Raw genomic sequence first — 22,793 nt, 5'->3', positions numbered from 1 at the left:
GCGGCTAGGGTGAATTTATCGCACGGTAAAAGTTCACTCACAGGGTCTTTGTTACAAATTAAAGAAGAGAAGGGTTTTTGTAATTTATGCTAATTGCAAAAATGAAAAGAATAGCTTTTTTAAATCCACCCATGGGATTCTGTTACCAACTAACAACTTTTTTAAATGAATGGCCAGTAGGTAAGCTCCTAGGTTTTTTATTTTTTTGGGAATACTCCACTTTCATACCGTAAATTTTTGGGTAGTGTCATATTAGTACCCAAACTTTTAAACGTGCCATTGTAGTACCTAAACTTTCAAAAAGTGTCAAGTTGGTCCCTGTTGTTAACTAACCGTCAATTATCTATTGAAAATGTCAAAACTATCCTTCAAAAGAAAACATTGTTCATTGTACATTGAGATTGAACCGATTATCTTCAAAGAAAAGGAGAGAAAAACATGAAATATGATAAAGGAAAAAAAAATAACTGAAAGTAAAGAAATAACTAGACAAGAATGTGTTTCAGATTTGAAGGCAGTAGACAATGACTTTCATTAGTCTAAAATCTCAATTACCCAAATCAATTCAAGTCTCAAGGTAGAAGAGAATGAACAATATCTTTACTAAAAAGATAATTTTGACATTTTTGACATTTACTGGATTCAGGACGCGACATTTCATCTAAACCGTCCATTCCATGTGATGGAGCCGCCTCTATTTCAGACAGATCCAAATTAATACAAAACTAACTAGATAGGTCTTCCCAAACTCCAAAATCAGATTCTTTTTTGTACGATCAGGATTATAAGCAAACGATTCTATAACACCGAGCCTGGAGGAGCGGTGTAGGAAATCAGCCATGCTTTGAAACTCAACTAACCAATTAATTAACTAATCTTTACCACAAAAAAGTAAATAAATAAATAACGAAAAAAAAAAGGCTCGCCCGTGTTTAGGTAGATGACCAAATCAGTCCACTCACCAAATATGTCGTTGAACGTCTCGGTCTCAGCGTGGGCAGTTTGGTCATTTGGACACCCTCTCTGGCTCTCTCTCCCTGCCCTGTGGTTTCCTTAAGACCCGCTCGACGTTCGATGGTATGCTCAACAGAAAGAGAGGATAAACCCCGATGAAGCGCAAAATTCTATCTCGTTGTATCGACATAAACCAGAGAGAGAAAGTTGGAAATCGAGAGAAGGGCAACCATTAGAAGGGAACAAGAGAGGAGAGGTCCTCTACGTTCGTTGTAAGCCAGAGTTGGCTTTTACGTTCGTCTGGTACTCTCTCTCTCTCTTTCTCTCCTTCCCTTTGTTATCTTCGTTCTAGCTGCTTGTTTTTTCTCATTGCCTCTCATGCCAAGTGCTTTCAGACACTAAGGCTTAGAAAGATCAAATCTGAGTTTCAAGTTTAAAGCAGGAAGGTACAGCCAGGGAAAATATTTCGTGCAGGGAAATAATTTTGCTGAGTTTCGTGAATTGGGTTCTTTGAATTTGGAGCGTCTTGTGGCAGACCTTGCGGTTCTGCTCTGAAATTCCCGAATCCCATAATTAGAACTTCTTTTACCTCTTCGTGAAAGGAAACTTCCAATCGTTGGATTTACTCGAAACACTGTGTTTCAGATTCCTCGAAGAACAAGAATCTTCTCCCCTGTCAGTTATTTCGGTCTTTCTGCTTCGGTTACTGCGAATCTCTTGTTCTCAAGGCTCCGCTGTTCTCTGTCTCTGTATTCAAGTTATCGGAATTCCATACCGGTTTGAATGGATATTTCCGGTGGAGGTAGTCGCCGGAAGAAATCGATCTCAGAGCCATTGGCGGTTCTTGAGAAATCGAATCTCCGGGATTTTCTCAGAGTCAGAGATGACGACGACGGCCGAAAAGCCTTGGCGGGGCTAACCCTGGGCGCAGTACTCGGCTGCGAGGAGCAGAGACCGACGCCGGCCAGCCAGACGGTTCACGACATCATTAAATATGAAGATTCCAGCAACAAAAAGAACTGGAAGTCGTTCAAGGACCGTCTCTGCCGTTCCGGGACCCCTCGGGCTTCATCCTCCTCGCACCTAGATGCCTACCTTGCCAATAGCAGAGTCCAAATTTCACGCCCCTTCCCGGTACCACATTCCATCGCCATCAATGCCGTAGGTCCGACAGACACTACAATCGCCACCTTAGCCGAACCAGAGAACACACCTGACAGCCGAGCAGACATCGTCGCCGAACACAATTCGTCGTCTTTGACGATGGCCCCACGGCTTGGAGACGCGATAATGGCGGGGTGGGAGGTAGAAGGGGCAGCACGAGAAAGCGAGCAAGAGGCTCCGAATGCGGAAGCTCCGTCGCCGACGGTGGTAGAAGCGGAGGAGGCGCCGCCAGTAAGGGTGTCGTTGATGGCGTTACTTGAGGAGACGGATAGGCAAGAGGGGACGCTGGGGGCCTTGGTGGGGTCAGGGATGGACGACGATGATGAGGACGAGGATGAAGATGATGGAGGAGGGGAGTACGTATGCTGCGTGTGCATGGTGAGGCATAAAGGTGCGGCGTTCGTACCATGTGGACACACGTTCTGCAGGCTCTGCTCAAGGGAGCTCTGGGTTAGCCGGGGGAATTGCCCGCTCTGCAATGGTTACATCTTGGAAATTCTTGATATCTTCTAAGAAAAACAAAGAACAAGAAGGAGAAAATTCCGATTTCTCAATTCTTCAAATCTATATAAATATATATGCTTTCTAATTATTTAGATTTATTAAAATTTTCTATTATTTTTTTTACTAGTACTACCACTACTATATTATTATTTCATGTAATTAAGTTGGGAAAATGGAATTCTATATAAAACTATAGATGTAGATATGGAACCCATCCAGCTCCAATGGTGGGTCCTGGATCCCTCAATCATGTGACAAGTGGCAAAGTAAATGCATTATTGTGAAAAGCATAATATAATATAGTTTTTGGTATTTAAGTTTATTTTCTTTTCATAGTCATGAAGCAACTTTTTCTTTCGATTTTTTTTTTTTAATTTTGGTATATATGCTGTAGGTTGATCAGTAGATATGAATAGGCGTACGATGTCAATGGAGTGGATTTGGTCAATCCAATCCAGTCCAGCATGAGCCCATTACAGATGGATCAGGTCCAATCCAATCCCATGAACTTGGACCATTCAATCTATTTAAATTTATTTTAATTTAGATTAATTTTAATTCAAACTTGATCCATTGACACCTACATTCTATCTTTGATTAATGAATCAGATATTGACTCAATCCAACCCAATCCAATATAGATTCATTACAGGTCGAATCCAATTTAACAAATAGTTTGGACTGGTCCAATTTAATATGTCTTATTGATCCGCTCAATCCATCTAAATTAATTTTGATTTGGACAGGATTCAATACAAAACTGGTCCATTAACACCCCTAATTATAGTTATGAATACATGTTCTCAATGGAATTCAGCACATGAAAAATTTATCCTTTACTGAATTTGAATTCGAATTCATGTCTACTTAAATGGAGGGACGCCTATTGACCATTTGGACTGCTGAATCATGGGCAATGGCCATGAAGAATATGTCATTCAATTGTGTGGTTAGCGTGGTTTGCAGTTTGGAGGGGTTTCTTTTGGTGGGCACTGCATTGTAGAGTTTGTTATTTGTTAAGGAAAATTACAATTGAACTTTAGGCTTCATTCTAAATTTCAAATGTTTCATTTCTATTATTTTTTAGGCTGTTGTTTGAACAAAAAGTTTCGGCATAGAAGGAGTAGAAATAAAGCTGAAATATCAAGGTTTTAAAAATTGATCTAAAAACAGAACCATTATGGCCACCGGTTTTCGGGTCAATGTTCAACCGTCCAGGTCAAACGGTTTAAATATTGTAACTGGTGATGTGTCATCTTATCCATTAGATTGAAATGTTAGGGTAAGATGCATATAAATATATAAAAAAAAGGTTTGACCGTTTGAGAATGAGAGATGTGAGAAGTTGCCGATGGCGGAGAGAGTTTAGAAGAAGAAGAAGAAGAAGAAGAAGAAGGAAGATGAGGAGGAGGTCACTTGCAGGTTGCAGTGGTGACGACGACTTATAGCAGCAATAGTGATGGTGACGGCGATGGCGAATTATAGCGGTGGCAATGAAAGTAGATATGAGATTTCTCTTAGTCTCTGATTTGAGAGATCTTATTCTCTTTTCATTCTTGCTCTAACTTAATAAACCGCAAATCATTCTCCGGGTCGAACAGTTCAATGGTCAAACCGTTTGGGTCAACGGTTTTTGACCAAAGACTGGGTTTGAGGTAAAACAAAACCGGTCGCCTGAATGGTCCGACCATCCGGGTCAAAAATGGTTTGAAAACATTGTGAAATATTTCACAATCATTTCATGTTTTAATTTCAGATGGTCACAAGATGCGTATTATATGCTGCATACCCAATTACAAACGAATTGGGATCTGCTTCTCACACAGGGCACCTCACAATGACCTCACAGACACATCCACTATGCATTGAGAACATTTTCCGTAAATAATAAATACGGAAGATGTTCCTAATACATGATAGGATATACCTGTGAGATCGGTGTGAAGCGCCCATTGTGAGGAGCAGATCTGATGTCATTACAAACAGAGACGCCAGAAGTGTATATTCTGTAAACAAATATATAGCTACTGATGTGATTGGATGCGAAGATGTTCAATGAAGCCACAAAAGCATTTTTTTTGACGGTATAAAGCCCGAAAGCTAAATCATTAATTCAAACTTGGTGAAATGTCATCAACAAGAATTGCAATCAAGAAATGATTGAGCACATTGTCATAAAAATAAGAGCACATTGCCAACCGTAGGCAGAATATTAAGAGCACACATCATCATAAAAATATGGTGCTGTTTGGCAAATCGCTTTTGGAAGATCTTTAGATAGATTTGATAGTTAAAAGACATGATGAGTTTTTTCATATAGATATTAAAATATCAAAGATTGTTTGGTTGCAACATTTTTTATATATCTTCTAAAAGACCAGAAAAGCTGGAAGACCGTTTGATTATGTGATGAAAATATATTTTACATATACATGTTAATCAAGTGAAATGTTATATATGTGGGCCAGGTAATGGTATTTTTAGCTTATATTTAAGGCTTTTTTACAGTCCACTCCACCTCATAATTAGGAAATCATTTTCCTAAATATGTTTTTATTCCTAGCTCCCCCTATAAACATCTCTCCACCTGAATTGGGAATCTCCCCATTAGGGTGGCAATAGGCGGGTTGGGTTGGGTTTGATTTGGATTATGCTTCAACCCAATCCATCTGACCCACTAACCCGTAAATGACCCAGTTAGGAAAATCTAAATGGGTTGGATTCAACCCAAAACCGCCTTAACCCAATCAAACCTGTCCAACCCATTATAAAAAACATAAAAACAAAAATTATAAGAAAATATAACAAAAGTTATAAATAAACATAGAAAATGAAAAAATAACAAAAATTATAGGAAAAATATAACAAAGATTATAAAAAACATAGAAAATAAAAATAACAAAAATTACACCATAGGTAAGAGTTTTTATGTTTAAACTGGGCTTTGGACTTTATATAAGGGTCAGGCTCAAAGTCGAGCTAGACATTTTCTGTTAATAAATAGGCAAAGCTTGACCCAAACCCGAAGAAATGCAACCAATGAATAGGTCTATTCAACACCAATTGATGCTGACTCTTGCATAAAGGTGTAAATCGGGTTTTGTCGGGCACGTCCCATTACTATAGCATGCAGGCCATGCTGTGGCCTAGCCCATACCTCCAGGCCATGTCGGGCTTTGATTTTCAAGCACGTGAGTTGGCATGGCACGTCACGACAAAGTGGGTTGTGCTGCCACCGGCCCGTGGCCCGACACAACCCATATATATAATAATTATATAATTACACACATATATATAGTAATTATTATATATAATATAATTAGATAATATATATAATATTAATATATAATTTTTTTTATTTTCAATTTTATTATACTATTTTATTCCAATTGTGTCATATTTTTTAAATTTTATTTTATTATTTCAACAATTATATACATCAAAATTCATATAAAATAAAATTTTAAGATTTGTTTTTCAAATTTTTGTCTATCTTGTTAATTTATTTAAAAATTTTCACTATTTTTTCAATTCTTTTAAAAGAATATGCCTCTTATGGCCTAACCAAAAGCCTGGCCCAAGCCTGCCTAGGCCCATGCCATGGGTCGTGTCTAAAAGATCTGGAATGATTTTGGAGATAAAACTTGCATTGGGCTTGCGCCTTTCATTGTATTTATAGATTACAAGAGTTTTGGTTACAACCAATTATACACTTGGCAGTAATTAGGTTACAGTGATAAAAATAAACTATAGTGATAACTATAATGAAAAAATTAAGATAGAGTGGGAAGCTAAGAGGATTAGAGGATAAGATTCAGTGGTTAGGTCATGCATGTATGTGTCATGTGGGCTTGGGCCCAGTTTCCTCAACAACCTCACAACACGAAGTTTGAATCACAGATCTGAGAGCTGAACTATTGGCAATGGTTTGGTGAAGATGTCAGCCAATTGGTCCTTGGTAGATATATAACGAATGTCTAAGATTAATCAATCTCAATATGCTTTGTTCATACATGAAAAATTGGATGGGCAATTAAGTAGTTGCATTAATGTTGTCGCACTACAAAATGGGTGATAAGGAGGAAGATATATCGAGTTCAAAGAGAAGTGACCGTAGCCAAAGTAATTAAGATGTAGCGATAACCATGCTTCTGTACTCCGATTCTGTGCTAGATTTGGAGATAGTGGCATGCTTCTTGGAGGTCCATGAGATCAAGTTATCACCAAGAAAGATGTAGAAGTCACCTTGGGAACGCCGACCATCTGGGCAACCAGCCCAATCAACGCCAGAGAAAGCATGTAGCTGATTGGATGTAGAGGGGGTGATACAAAGGCCATAATTGATTATGGACTTAAGGTACCTTAGGATCCTTTTTACTACTATCCAATGGACTGTAGTGGGCTTATGCATAAACTGACAGGCCTTTTTGACTGAGAATGATATATCAGGCCTTGTAAATGTAAGGTATTATTGAAGTGCACCCACAATAGCACGATAAGTAGAGATATCAGGTAAAGGATTTCCATCAAATGCAGAGTTTTGTGCTAGAGGTCATAGGAGTTGATGATGGTTTGCTTCCTTCCATGTGGGCCTGAGTTAGCAAATCATAAATATACTTGCATTGGGAAAGGAAAAGCTCAAATTTAGTACTAATTGCCTCAACACCTAGGAAATAGCTGAGTGGGCCTAGGTCCTTAACAGCAAATTCAGTAGCCAAAGAAGATATGAGAGAGTCGATGGTTGAAGGATTTGAACCCGTTATGATTATGTCATCAACATATATTAACATGAAGAGGTGAAGCTTGGATGTCTTGAGAAGAAATAGTGAGGAGTCAACCTTTGACATAGTGAAGCCCAATTTCAGTAAGAATTTGGAGAGACATTGATACCAGGCCCGTGGAGCCTGTTTAAGTCCATATAAGGACTTTCTTAAGTGGCATACATTATCTAGGTTCTTAGGGTCTTTAAACCCAATGGGCTGCTCCATAATCAAGTCGAACTGTTAGACAGTTTTGTATGCCCTTAGCTTCAATCAGAATGATGTACTTTATGAGTTTAGTGTAAATGAATAAAAGTGCATATTTGATTCATGTTCCCTTCGTATGTTTCTGTGTAATACCCTTAAACTTGACACTTAATGAGACTCGTGTTAGTTTAGAATGTTCATAGCCAGTGGGTCTAGGGAGACCTATCCTGATAAGGCTGACACTGTGGTGCCACCAAGTTGGTTGGGGTGGCATGTCTCAGTTGCCAGGGTGAGATCCTAGGCACATACAATGTAGGATTAATTGAATCTTTGAACTGGACCAGATTTCTAATATTGCCCTAGACCTTGGAGATTAATGGGCAAAACTGGAAAGTTACACCCGACCCCTAGACTCGATTATGATACTGCACTGGGTGTCGAATTGGGCTGTCTTTAATGTACCAATCAGTGAGATCCTTAGCGGGGGTCAAAACCTGGGTATGTTGGGACAGTCTGAGAATTCATCTGAGTGGGTGATCATAGTGACAGGATCAGCCCCTTTGCCAGACAAAGGTAATGATCGGGGATGCACTCTTACTGATGGAAACCAAAACTGCCGGCAGCCGATTTCAATCGTTGAGATTTGTTTTGCAAAGTATATTTTATATGAGATATAAAAGCATATATATATATATATATATATATACTTATATATATTATGGTTTCTAAAAGGTTTGCAAAAAGGTTTTAATTCCCGAGATCCATATAAGTAGAGAGTGCAACACTGTTCCTTGTAGCCGAGGGAGAGGTCCTCTCTTGTCGAGCAGTGTATGATCATTATGGGCTGAGAGGTTAAGTGTAAGACCATTGAGGATAATACCTGATGGGCTAATCTTGCATCTGTCCACAGTCCCTGGGTGTTACAAGGTGGCTTGGCCCAGGGACCACTTAGGGTAAGTATTGGGCCCATAGAGCCCATTTGATGGGTTTCAAGGGGTGCACTGTCCATAACAGTGTATTCGGCCAAGCCTTGTAACAAAGACTGGGCCGAACCCATGTGGCTGATGTGTAGATCAATGCTTGGGTCCCACGCCATACAAGGAAGCCCAACTGGGCAACAGTTAGGAAGGTTAAGTGAGCACATAAGCTTAATGGGCCTAAAGCCTATTTCGAACTAGGCTATTTAATTAGTTAATTATGGGGCGAATTTTGAGATGGATTAGCAGATAGGATAGGGTCATGACCTATCCACTCAGAGAGTCCAGATCTGAATGTGATTCAGATCTAGAAACCTTCTAATGAGATTAGGAGAAAGCTAATCTAACTTGCAGATAAGATAAGGGTTTATCCTTATCACCTAAAGAGAGGTCTGATCCAAATATGATTTGGATAGGCAGCTCCTAATTGGATTAGGAGCTGATCCTTTGGGTTTACAAAAGAAGGAGGGGGCGGCAGCATTTAGAAGGAGATACTCACATCCTCTTTAGTGCTGAAATACACAGAAGAAAGAATTAAGCAACCCTGCAGAATTCTTTCTTGCCACCTCCCTGTTCTTGCCGCCCTGTTTACCAGTTCGATCTCCAGTTGTGGGAGAAGTCAAGATTCGATCTTGACATCAGTTCTTTGAGAAAGAATTGATAGGAAGTTGTGCTCACGTTCCATTCTGTTGTTTCTTGCGAAGGACAAAGTTCTTGAAGAAGAACACTGTTGGTTTTGCTCCGTTCTACACTGCGCCATCTTCAGTGGGAGCAGTCTTTGGATCCTTCCTTGGGCGTGAACACCTCCATTGCGAGATATTACTTCTCCGTATCAGGTATAATCCTCTCTTACTCCTTTTAGTTCATATCTAGTTTAGTTTATGGTTCAAGATTGATCCTTGAAAATATGATTTTCTAAATAGGGAATGCGATTCCCAATTGAAGGGTGAGAAAAAATTTTGAAATTCGCCCCCTTATTTCGCAAGATTTGGGCGTCCATACAATGGATCTCTCACCCCTTCAGTGGTATCAGAGCCAGGTTCAAATCTTGAACCAATTTGTTTCAGATCTGAACCTGCACAAATGGGCAGAAGGCGTTCTACCCGATTTGCGCAGATATGGGTTTTGGGAAATTTGTTCCCAAAATTAATGGGCAAATAATCTGAAATTAATTTTATATAAATCTGATTATTATTTAGAACTGTTCTTTATGATTTTCTTGATTTATGGGTTGTTCGTACAAGAGGAGATCGAAATCTTGATTTGCATAGGGAACCTGCGATTTTGCAGATTCTGGATTATTTTGTTACATTTGGTCTGTAAAATAATTTATTTTTTATTTTTTAGACTGAATGTATAGGAATTCAATCTGATGTAATAATTAATAGAAATTTGGATTTCTATTTATTTCATTTTGGATCGAAGATGGCAGCACAGAAAAGGAGATTTCGCAGAGAAGGAGATTTCGCAGATGGGAGAATCGCTATCTGTGATTTGCAGTTTATGAAACTGCAAACTGTGATCTAACCTCTGTTTTGCAGGATGGATTGTGCGAATAGCCTTGTTTGACTGATTCTTGATTTTCTTTTATCAGTATTTAATTTCAGATTATTTTCTTGAATTAAAGATTTAATTAAAGATCAAACCCTAGACCTATTCGTACCAAGATTGGTTCAAATTGTTTGGACCGAATCTAGGGTTTAATCAAGGCTGAAAATCAGCCCTAATTTTCCCACCAATGGGCCTGATGATTGATATTTAATTAAATGGTTAATTCGGCCCAACCTGTAAAAGCCCATTTTTAAATAGTTAAAACTGCTAAAAGCCCACTTAATTCTTAAAGCTATATGGGCCGAACCAATCAACTCATATACCTAGATAATATTAATAGTTAATATTATGGATTCAAAATGGGCTTCAAATGGGCTTTACAGATAATTAATTGATTGGATCAATTTATCCCTGCATGAGATGTATGGATGTGTGATGTGCTACGTACATGGGCCATAAGTGCTTGGCCCATGCTCAATCGACAGTGGCTCTTGCGCACACCATGGCTGAATGCACATCATTGCCATGGTGTCCCCTTTGGTCATTGGATGACCTCCCTCAGTGGTGGGCCCCACACCTCAACAAGAGGTTACGTGCGGAACCCTAGCCGATTTAGGCCCACCGAAATCTAACTTTATGAAAGTCAGTGGGAGACACTTGGGTTTGACCTAGATCAAACTAGGGCATAATTAACTGTTTCCTCCAGTTAATATGAGTGCATGTGATAGGGAGATTCACATGATGAACTCTCTAAAGGCCTTCCATCATTAGCATGAGGATGGGTCCTTCAGTAATGAGGAAACACACCAGAAAATGGGCTATCCATTTGCTGTTGGGCTTGTCTAAGTGTTTCATAAGATGATAGGGGCGTCATAAACCGATGTGGGAGGGGCTTCACCAGAAAATGGGAACTCTCTCACGGTACCTTGGCGTTCACGAATATGATGGGTAAGCACTCACTGGACAGAAAGGTTTACCTGAAAACGGCTCTGAACCTTGTTTGACAGAGGCCAAAGGGAGAACTCATATGATGAGTGGATATGATTCTTCATAGAAAGGTGGTGGGGTTATGCAGCTGAAACAGTTGGCTCCATGCACCCTATGTGATTTCCCACATTTCTAGAGACAACCCGTAGTCTCCGTCATTGAGAAAGGAGGGAAATCTCAGAGATGAATAAATGGAAATGGAACATAGATTAAAATCCATATCTATGTAATGAACATGAATCAAATTAGGTTGTGGACTGATGTTTGCTCTTTTATCAGAAAATGGCAAACAGATCATTTGCAAAATTGCTTGATGACAACAAGTTGAAGGGCCCAAACTATGCCGACTGGTACAAGAACCTTATGTTGGTCTTAACCTCTGAAAAGTTGGATAAGGTAGCCATGAATCCTGCCCCGGATCGTCCGGGAGATAGGGCTTCTGAGGCCCGGATAAGAGAATACCAAGAATGGGAGGAGAAAAACTCCCTTGCCCGCTGCTATATCATTGTCTCCTTGCACAATCGAATTCAGAGGCAGTTCAATCAGTTCGATCTTTCTAAGGACGTATTGGATAGTCTCAAGACAATGTACGAAGAGCAGAATCGTTTTACTCGGCAAAAGGTCTTGAAACAGTTCATGACTGTACAGATGTCCAAGGGCCAACAAGTTCATGACCATTGTCTCCGGATGATGGGTTATATCAACGAACTAGAGGCTCTTGGATCCGGGCTGGATCTGGTAACACAGATCGATGCTATTCTCAACTCTCTGCCTCCATCCTTTAATCCATTCATCATGAACTACAACATGAACAAGCTGAACGTCAGCTTGCAGGAACTCAGCAATAAGTTGCAGAGGGCCGAAGAATTGATTAAAAAGGATGAGCCCATTGCCATGCTTGTTGAAACTGGCAAATCGGGCAAGAAAAGCAAGGTAAAGAGAAAGTCCCAGAAGAAGGCTGCCAAACCCAAGAAACAGAGGAAGGATAAGGCATTAGATGCTTGTCATTTTTGCAAGAAGACCGGCCATTGGAAAAGGAACTGTCTTGCCTACCTAGAATCCAAGAAAGGTAATTTTGAAACTTGTGTTATAGAAACCAATTTATTGGTAGCTTTTGTGTCCTGGTGTATTGACTCCGGGGCTTCAACTCATGCGTGTAAATCACTGCAGGCGTTCAAGGTAAGCAGAAAGCTGAGTGAAGGAGAAATCACACTCTACTTGGGGACTACTGTAACTGTTGCAGCTGCGGCCATAGGAACCATGGAGTTATTTTTTAGACAATGAACGATTGTACTGAAAGATTGTCTTTATGTACAAAATTTAAGGAGAAATTTGATTTCTGTCTCAAAATTTGATTTAAGAAGAAAGATGTCGGATTGGGCTAGAATGTTACACCTGACCCTTAGACTCGATTATGGTACTGCACTAGGTATCGGATTGGGCTATCTTTGATATGCCAATCAGTGAGATCCTTAGTGGAGATCAAAACCTAGGTATGTTGGGATAGTCTGAGAATTCACCTGAATGGGTGATCATAGTGATAGGATCAGCCCCTTTGTCAAACAAAGTGAATGATCGGGGAATGCACTTTCTCTGATGGAAACATAAACTGCTGGAAGTTGATTTGAAATTGTTGAAATTTGTTTTGCAAAATATATTTATATAGAGATATACTTATATAATATGGTTTCACAAAATGTTTGCAAAAGATTTTAATTCCCGAGATCCATGTGAGCAGAGAGTGCAACACTGTACCTTGCAGTCGAGGGAGAGGTTATCTCTTGTCGAGCAGTGTTTGATCATTATGGGTTGAGTGGTTAAGTGTGCGACTATTGAGGGTAATACCTGATGGACTAATCTTGCATCTGCTCAGTCCTTGGGCCTTCATAAGGTGGCTGGACTCAAGGACCATTTAGTGTAAAAGTTGGGCCCATTAAGAGCCTATACTGATGGACTCAAGGGGTTCACTGTATTCAACAGTGAATTCGGTTAGGCCTTGTAACAGAGGTTAGGCTAAACACATGTGGCTGATGTGTAGATCAATGCTAGGGCCTCATGCCATACAAAGAGTGCCAAGGTAGCCAACATTTTAAGGGATAGTGAGCTATGTGACTAAATGGGCCTAAAGCCCATTCCGAATTGGGCTTTAGTGAGCTAATTAAAAGGGGGCGAATTCTGATTTATAATCTGACCAGGCTTAACTAAAAGATAAGATAAGTCTTATCCATTTAAGAGTCCAGATCCAAATATCAGATTTGGATCAAGAAACACTTTCCTAATTAGATTAGGAAGCTTATCGAAAGAAGGCTATAAATAGGGAGTGAATTCACCAGTTTCAAGCACTCAACAATCTATAGAATTCTCCTCCAGTTCTTGCCACCCCTACCCAGTTCGATTTCCACTCTTGGATCTGATCAAGAATTGTTCTTGATATTCTTTCTTGCTAGAAGAAACAATCTAAAGTCATGCTCACTAGCCCCTTACGTGATTCTTGCTGAAGAATTAAGGTTCTTGTTGAAGAACCACTTTACTGATCCTGCCTCATCATACGCTGTGTCTCTTCAGTGGAGGCGGGTTTTGTCATCTCTTTGGGCGTGAACACCTATGTTGGGAGTTACTGTTATTCCGTATCAGATACATTCCTACTTACTTCGTTTTGGTTTCAGATTTGGTCTGGTTTGTTTCAAGAACGATCATTGAAAATGTAGTTTTTCTAAATCAGGGAATAGAATTCCCGGATGGGAGAAAGAAATTTTTGAAAATTTGCCTAGCCACCCTGCATGGTTCGGCCATTCATATGATGGATCTCCCATCCCTTTCGTGGTATCAGAGCTAGGTTCAAGTCTTGAACCAAATTTGGACTAGATCTGAACCTGCACAAATGAGCATAAATTGTTCTACCCGATTTGTGCAAGTTTACTGTTTTCTGAGAAATTGGTTCTCAGTAATGGGGCGTATGATCTAGAAATTAATTTTTTATTATTCTGATTTAATTATGGAATGGTTCTGTGATTATTTCGTGGATGTGCGAGCTATATGTGTGATAGAGATCAAAATCTTTAATGGTGCCAAGATTTGCGCACCCTGCATTTTTTTTTCTATTATATTATTTTGGTCTGTATTTTTAGACAAAATGTATAGGATTTGATCTGATGTAATTAATAGAAAATTAGGGTTTCTATTTTTTTACATTGGAAGAAGTGTTGGTTCGCATGGAGGAGAAGAAGACATTTCACAGATACAAGATCTACAATCTGTTTTGTAGAATTTACCTTTGTTTTGCAGGTTTGCAGATTGTCCAAGAACATCACACTACAACCCTCTGATTTATTTTCTTTCTGATCTTGATTGTCTTTTATGGCTCTAATTAGTTTTCAGATCATGTTCTTGAAATTGCATATTGTTTTGGACACCAAACCCTAGGTTGAATTTGACCTAGGTTTGGTCCAATTTGATTGGACCGAACCCATGGTTCGATGGGGTTGGTTTTTTGACACTAATTCGATTATGGGCCAAGGGTTTGATGGCCCATTAGAAGATGCAATTTGGCCCACCCTATAAAACCCAGTTTTGACATGTTAAAACTGCATTAGCCCATTTTCAGCATAATTGCTATATGGGCCAAACTGCCTTTTGCAGTTCAGCCCATATACCTAGATAATGTTATAGGATAGCATTATGGGCTTTAATGGGCTGATATTGATTTAACTTAATTAATTTAGGGTTTTATAGATGATTTAATTGATTTGATTAATTATGTATTTATTTCATGCATGTGATGTATGATGTGTGATGTGCAATGTATATGGACCATAAGCACTTGGCCCATGTTAATTCGACATGGCTGAATGCACATCATTTCCATGGTGTCCATAAGATCATTGGATGATCTCCCTTCTTGATGGGCCCTACACCAGCTTCCTCCCCAAGAGGAATCGTGCGGAACCCTAGTCGTTTAGGGCCCATCTAAATCTAACTTTGAGAAAGCTAGTGGGAACCACTTTGGTTTGGCCTAAATAAAGAACTAGGGCGTAATTATTCGTTCTCTCTAGCAAAATATAAGTGCATGTGATAGGGAGATTCATATGATGAACTCTCTAAAGGCCTTCCATCATTAGCATGAAGATGGGCTTATTAGTAATGAGGAAATGCACCATAAAATTGAGCTATCCATTTGCTGGTGAGTCTGTTGGATTGTTTCATAAGATGATAGGGGCATCATAAATGGAAATGGAACATAGATTAAAAGCCATTTCAATGTAGATAATATGAATCAAATTAAGTTGTGGACTAATAATTTGCTTTGTCCTTTATCAAAAATGGTAAACGGACAATTCGCCAAATTGTTGGACGATAATAAGCTTAAGGGCCCAAACTATGTTGACTGGTTTCGTAACCTTATGATGGTTTTAACGTCCGAGAAATTGGACAAGGTTGCTAAAAACCTTGCTCTGCATCATCTGGGTGATAGGGCTTCTAAGGCCCGTAGGAAGGAATGTCAAGAATGGGAAGAGAAGAACTCTCTTGCCCGGTGCTACATCATAGCCTCCGTCGATAATCCGGTATAGAGACAATTCGATCAGATCAAAGTGCCCAAGGATATCCTGGATAGTCCGAGGATGATGTACGAAGAGTAGAATCATTCTACTCGGCAAAAAGTCTTAAAGTTGTTTATGACTTCTAAAATGACTGAGAGCCAAATGGTTCATGACCATTGTCTAAAGATGATGGGCTACATCAATGAACTAGAGGCTCTCGGGTCAGAATTTGATCATGTCACCAAAGTTGATGCCATCCTAAACTCTTTGCCTCCCTCATTCAATCAGTTTATCATGAATTATAACTTGAATAAGCTAAATGTTAGCCTTCAGGAACTCTGCAATATGTTGCCGAGGGTTGAAAAACTGATAAGATAAGCCTATAGCCATGCTTGTTGAAGGTGGCAAGTCGGGCAAGAAGAAGAGGAAGACAAAGAAAAAGGTTAGCAAGCCTAAAAGGCAAAAGAAGGACAAGACATCAAATGCCTGTCACTTTTGCAAACAGATCAACCACTAGAAGAGGAATTGTCCTCAGTACCTGGAGACCAAGAAACAAAATAATTTCAAATTTTTTGTCATAGAGACCAAATTGTTGGTCACTTCTGCTTCCTAGTGTTGAGTCCTGGGCTTCAATTCATGCTTGTAACACATTGCAGGGGTTCAAGACAAGTAGAAGACTGGGTGATGGAGAAGTTACGCTCTACTTGGGGACTTCTGCAACAGTTGCAACTACAACCATAGGAAGTGTAGAATTAGTTTTCAAAGAAGGAATCATTGTACTTAAAGATTGTCTTTATGTATTGAACTTAAGAAGAAATTTGATTTTTGTCTCAAAGTTATGTTTGGATGGTTATTCTATTTTATTCAGTAATGTGATTACTATCAAACGGAATAACAAATTCCTCACTTACAGAGAACTTGAGAATGGTCTCTATGTTCTCCATCCTTCTCTGGAACAAACATAACCGAAACTACGTTGGAAATAATCCGTAAGAAGAGAACACGTAAAACAATTAATCTCATGTGCCTGTGGCATTACTGACTTGGCCACATTAACATAGATCGTATCAGAAGGTTGGTAAAGGATGGTCCTTTGGGTTTTCTAACTGTAAAATATCTTCCAACCTGTAAACCTTGCTTTTAGGGTAAGATGACAAAATGACCATTTATAGGTAAGCCTGAAAATCTACAGGCATGTTTGACCTGATACATACTGATGTATGTGGTCCCCTAAATGTTAAGACACGCAACTAGCACGTTTATTTCATAATATTTACCAATGATCATTCACGGTGTGGTTACGTGTACCTAATGAGACATAAGTCTAAATCCTTTGAAATGTTCAAAGAGTTCAGGTAAGAGGTCAAAAACAGTTGGGGAGACAGATCAAAGCCCTTCGATCAGATTGAGGAGGTGAGTATCTCTTCAATGAATTCAGGGGCTACTCAAGGGACAATGGGATTGTTTCCCAATTAGCTCCTCCTTCTACACCACAATTAAATGGTGTGTCAGAGAGGAGGAACCGGACTTTATTAGATATGGTCCGATCACATTTCATACACTCAGAACTACATATATCCTTTTGGGGGTACACATTAGAGACTGCAATATACATGCTAAACCAGGTTCCAACCAAACCCGTTCCTAAGACTCTATATGAGCAATGGACCGGTAAGAAACCAAGTGTAAGACATAGGAAGATTTGGGGTTGTCCAACACATGTTAAAAGAAAAAGTGCTGACAAAATGAAATCTAAGACCAGTCGTTGCCTATTTGTAGGTTACCCCAAAGGCTCTGTAGGATATTTTTCTATAACTCAAAAGAGCGAAAAGTGTTTTACAATCAAAATGCTCATTTCTTGTAAGAAGATTACATCCTAAACAATCATCATTAGGAAGTTGTTCTTGATGTGAGAGAGCTTAGGGGTAGTGGAAGATGCCCCAGGCTCCAGATAATAACCAACCTAGAAGGTCTACCTAGGTATATAGGCCTCTAGTTCATTACAACTATGATCAAGAAAGTTACTTAATGGAAGCCATGATTAGTGAGAAGGATCCCATGACTTATATGGAAGTTATGTTGGACATAGATTCTTTGAAGTGGGTATATGCCATGAGAGCTGAGATGGACTCAATAAAGACTAATAAAGTCTGGACTCTAGTAGATCCACCCCTTGGGGTGAAAGAAATTGGCTGCAAATGGATCTATAAGAGGAAGAAGGGCCCCGATGGTAAGATTGAGACCTACAAGGCTCGTCTTGTGGTGAAAGGGTACCCTCAAAAAGAGGGAATCAACTATAAGGAAACCTTTTCACTCGTGGCCATGCTTAAATCCATTAGGATCCTGCTAGCTGTAGCAGCACACCATAACTACGAAATTTGGCAAATGGATGTCAAAACCACGTTCCTGAACGGAGATCTTATTGAAGATATCTACATGCAGCAACCACAAGGATTCATTGTTGCAGGTCAGAAACACATGGTGTGTAAACTTAATCGATCCATATATGGACATAAGCAAGCTTCTAGGATCTGGAACATCCGGTTTGAATCTATTGTCAAACAGTTTGACTTTGATCAGAATCCCGATAAGGTTACATTCCTGGTTCTATATGTAGATGACATTCTACTCATTGGGAATGATGTAGGAATGTTAACTATGGTGAAAGTATGGCTTTCGCAACAATTCTCCATAAAAGATCTTGGAGAAGCCTTTTTACATTTTCGGACTTCGAATCTATAGAGATAAATCGAAGAGGATAATAGGATTATCCCAATCTACTTACATTGACAAGATTGTCAAGAGATACAACATGGAGAACTCCAACAAAGGAAATGTTCCTTTCAGGCACGGAGTCACTCTCTCCCAGGGTATGTCTGCCAAGACTCTCGAGGAGATTGAGGGCATGAAAGAGGTTCCTAATGCCTCAGCCGTAGGGAGCATCATGTATGCCATGCTGTGCACTCGGCCAGACATTGCTCAGGCCGTGAGTGTGGTAAGTAGATACCAGTCTAGCCCATAACAAGAAATTTGAACAACTGTGAAAAACATACTCAAGTACCTTCCAAGGGCAAAAGAGTTTTGTTTGGTATTCGATGGTAGTTCACCACAAATCCTAGGGTACTCCGATGCCAATTTCCAGTCAGATCCAAATGATAGAAAGTCTACATCTAGTTACATCTTCATGATGGGGTCCTGTGTAGTAAGAAAAACAGTCCACAACCCAAGCCAAGCACATTGACGTAAGTGAGGCTGCTTAATGGATGATGGTGCTGATTCTAGAATTTGGAGTTCAGCACATCACCCATTCCACTATTGTGTGACAACACTGGATCTATGGGAGATTGATGTTAAAAGGTAGTATTGATGGAGAATGTGGCAGACCCATTGACTAAGCCACTGACATAGAAAGTGTTTGTGAAACACGTGAAAAGTATGGGACTCCGACCTGTACCCGATTGGACCTAAGTGCAAGTGGGAGCTGTTAGATAGTTATGCCCTTAGCTCTAATCAGATTGATGTACTTATTGACATTTATTGTAAATGAATAAAGTGCATAAATTGATTCATGTCATTTTGGTGTGTTCCTGTGTAATACCCTTTAATCGGACACTTATGAGACTCGTGTTAGTTTAGAATCTTCACAGCCATTAGATAGATCTGGGGAGATTTATCCTGCCAAGGCTGATACTGATGTGCCGCCAAGTGGGTTGGGGTGGCTTGTCTTAGCTGCCAGGGTGAGACCTAAGGTACATGTAGTGTAGGTTTTCTTGAAACCCTGAACCAGACCAAATTCCAGTATTGCCCTGGACCTTGGAGACAGATGGGCAAAACTAGAATGTTACACCTGACCCTTAGACTCAATTATGGTACTACATTAAGTGTCGGATTGGGTTGTCTTTGATATACCAATCAATGAGATCCTTAGTGGGGGTCAAAACCTGGGTACGTCGGGACAGTTTTAGAGTTTACCTGAGTGGGTGATCATAGTGTTAGGATCAGCCCCTTTGTCGGACAAAGTGAATGATCGGGGAATGCACTCTCTCTCACGGAAACCTAAACTGCTAGCAATTGATTTCAAATTGTTGAAATTTGTTTTGCAAAATATATTTATATAGAGATATACTTATATATTATGGTTTTCACAAAATGTTTGCAAAAGGTTTTAATTCCTGGGATCCATGTGAGAAGACTGTGCAACACTGTACCTTGTAGCCGAGGGAGAGGTCCTCTATTGTCGTGTAGTGTTTGATCATTATGGGCTGAGAGGTTAAGTATAAGACTACTAAGGGTAATACCTGATGGGCTAATCTTGCATCTACCCATAGTCCTTGGGCCTTCATAAGGTGGCTGGACCCAATGACCATTTAGTGTAAATGTTGGGCCCATTAAGAGCCCATACTGATAGACTCAAGGGGTTCACTGTATTCAACAATGAATTCGACCAGGCTTTATAATAGAGACTAGGATGAACCCGTGTAGTTGATCTGTAGATCAGTGCTAGGGTCCCACGCCAAACAAAGAGAGCCAAGCTAGCCAGCATTTAAAGGGAAAGTGAGCTATGTGACTAAATGGGCCTAAAGCCCATTTCGAACTGGGCTTTAATGAGTTAATTAGAAGGCGGCGAATTTTGATTTATAATCTGATTAGGATAAGATAAGTCTTATCCATTTAAGAGTCCAGATCTAAATATTAGATTTAGATCAAGAAACTCTTTGCTAATTAGATTTGGAAGCTGATCCAAAGAAGGCTATAAATAGGGGCAAATTCACCAGTTTCAAGGACTCAGCAATCTACGGAATTCTCTTCTAGTTCTTGCCGCCCCTACCCAGTTCGATTTCCACTCTTGGATCTGATCAAGAATAGTTCTTGATATTGTTTCTTGCTAGAAGAAACAATCTAAAGTCGTGTTCACCAGCCTCTTGCGTGATTCTTGCTGAAAAATTAGGGTTCTTGCTAAAGAACCACTTTGCTGATCCTACCTCATCATACGTTGTGTCAACTTCAGTGGAGGTGGGTTTTGGTCATCTCTTTGAGCGTGAACACCTACATTGGGAGTTACTGTTATTCCATATTAGGTACATCCCTACTTACTTCCTTTTGGTTTCAGATTTGGTCTGATTGGTCCGGTCTGATTTGGTCAGGTACATCCCAGCCACCCTGCATGGTTCGGCCATCCATATGATGGATTTCCTATCCCTTCAGATGAATCTCGGGAACTAAAACCTTTGCAAACCTTTTTTATAAAACATAATATATATATATATATAAATATATTTTGCAAAACAAAAATCTCAAACAAGTTTAAACTCAACTGCCAGCAGTTTAGGTTTCCATCAAAGAGAGTGTTGTCCCCGATCATTCACTTTACTTAACAAAGGGGCTGATTCCATCACTATGATCACCCACTCAGGTGAATTCTCAGACTACCCCAACATACCCAAGTTTTGACCCCCGCTAAGGATCTAACTGATTGGCATATCAAAGACTGGCCAATCTAACACCTAGTGCAATACCATAATCGAGTTTAGGGGTTAGGTGTAACTTTCTAGTTTTGTCCATCTGTCTCCAAGGTCTAGGGCATAACTGGAAAATGGTCTGATTTAGAATTTCAAGCCAACCCACACTACATGTGCTTCGGGTCTAACCCTGGCAACTGAGACAAGCTGTCATAACCAACTTGGCAGCACATTAGTCTCAACCTTGGCAAGATAAACCTTCCTAGGTCTATTCAATGGCTGTGAACATTCTAAACTAACACGAGTCTCATAAGTGTCTAGTTTAAGGGTAATTACATATATGTACTTTATTCATTTACAATAAATGTATAATGTACATCAATCTGATTAGAGCTAAGGGCATACACTGTCTAATATCTCCCACTTGCACTTAGGTCCAATCGAGTACAAGTTGGAGTCTCATACTGTCCACGTGTTTCTCAAACACTTTCTATGCCAGTGGCTTTGTTAATGAGTCTGCTACATTTTCCGCTAATGCTACCTTCTGAATTTGGACGCCCTCTTTGCTAACAATCTCCCGCAGTACATGGTACTTCCTCTTGATGTGCTTTGACTTTGAGTGGGCTCTTGGCTCCTTAGCTTGAGCAATGGCTCTAGTGTTGTCACACAACAGTGGAATGGGTGATGTGCTGGATGAAACTTCTCCTAATTCTTGAATGAACTTCTTCATCCAAGCTGCTTCTTTGGCAGCTTCACTTGTGGTAATGTACTCAGCCTCGATCGTGGAATCTGCTATGGGCCCTTGTTTGCTGCTTTTCCAGCTAATTGCACAGGACCCCATCGTAAAGATGTAACCAAATGTAAACTTTCTATCATCTGGGTTTGTCTACAAGTCGACATCGGTATACCCTAGGATCTGCAGTGAACTACCATCAAATACCAGACAAAACTCTTTTGTCCTTCGAAGGTATTTGAGTATATTTTTTATAGTTGTCTAGTGCTCATGTCCTGGGTTTGATTGGTATCTACTTACCACACTCTGGCCGAGTGCACAACATGGCATACATGCTGCTTCCAACGGTTGAGGCGTAGGGAACTTCCTTCATGCCCTTAGTCTCCTCAAGAGTCTTGGGAGACATACCTTTAGAGAGAGTGACTCTGTGCCTGAAAGGGATAAATCCCTTCTTGGAGTTCTCCATGTTGTATCTTTTGACAATCTTGTGAATGTAAGTAGACTAGGATAATCTTATTATCCTTTTCAATCTATCTCTATAAAGTCGAAGTCCCAAGATATAGGAGGGTTCTCCAAGATCTTTCATGGAAAATTGTTGCGAAAGTTAATGATGCAGATGACATTTCTGGTGCTATATGTAGATGGCATTCTACTCATTGGGAATGATGTAGGAATGCTGAATATGGTGAAATTATGGTTTTCGCAACAATTCTCCATGAAAGATCTTGGAGAAGTCTCTTACATCTCAGGCCTTCGACTCTATAGAGATAGATCAAAGAGGTTAATAAGAATATCCTAATCTGCTTACATTGACAAGACTGTCAAGAGATATAGCATGGAGAATTCCAAGAGAGGAAATGTTCCTTTCAAGCACGGAGTCACTCTCTTTAAGGGTATGTCTCCTAAGACTCTTGAGGAGATTAAGGGCTTGAGAGAGGTTCCCTATGTCTTAGCCATAG

The 22,793-nt window shown here is 39.8% G+C and overlaps 1 protein-coding gene across 1 annotated transcript; it reads left to right on the top strand.

The window, feature by feature from the left end:
* The first annotated feature begins 1,043 nt into the window (after window positions 1-1,043).
* LOC104609415 (uncharacterized) lies at window positions 1,044-2,944 on the top strand. Its single transcript, XM_088901652.1, has one exon. It carries the CDS (start codon window positions 1,738-1,740, stop codon window positions 2,629-2,631), a length of 894 nt encoding a protein of 297 aa, XP_088757778.1. The 5' UTR covers window positions 1,044-1,737; the 3' UTR covers window positions 2,632-2,944.
* Window positions 2,945-22,793: the final 19,849 nt, after the last annotated feature.

The sequence above is a fragment of the Nelumbo nucifera genome, chromosome 3, assembly GCF_055504915.1.
Source record: "Nelumbo nucifera cultivar China Antique chromosome 3, China Antique-T2T, whole genome shotgun sequence".
In the NCBI taxonomy this organism is placed as follows: Eukaryota; Viridiplantae; Streptophyta; class Magnoliopsida; order Proteales; family Nelumbonaceae; genus Nelumbo; species Nelumbo nucifera.
The sequence above is the reverse complement of the archived record's forward strand: the minus strand, read 5'-3'. Positions and strand labels throughout refer to the sequence as shown.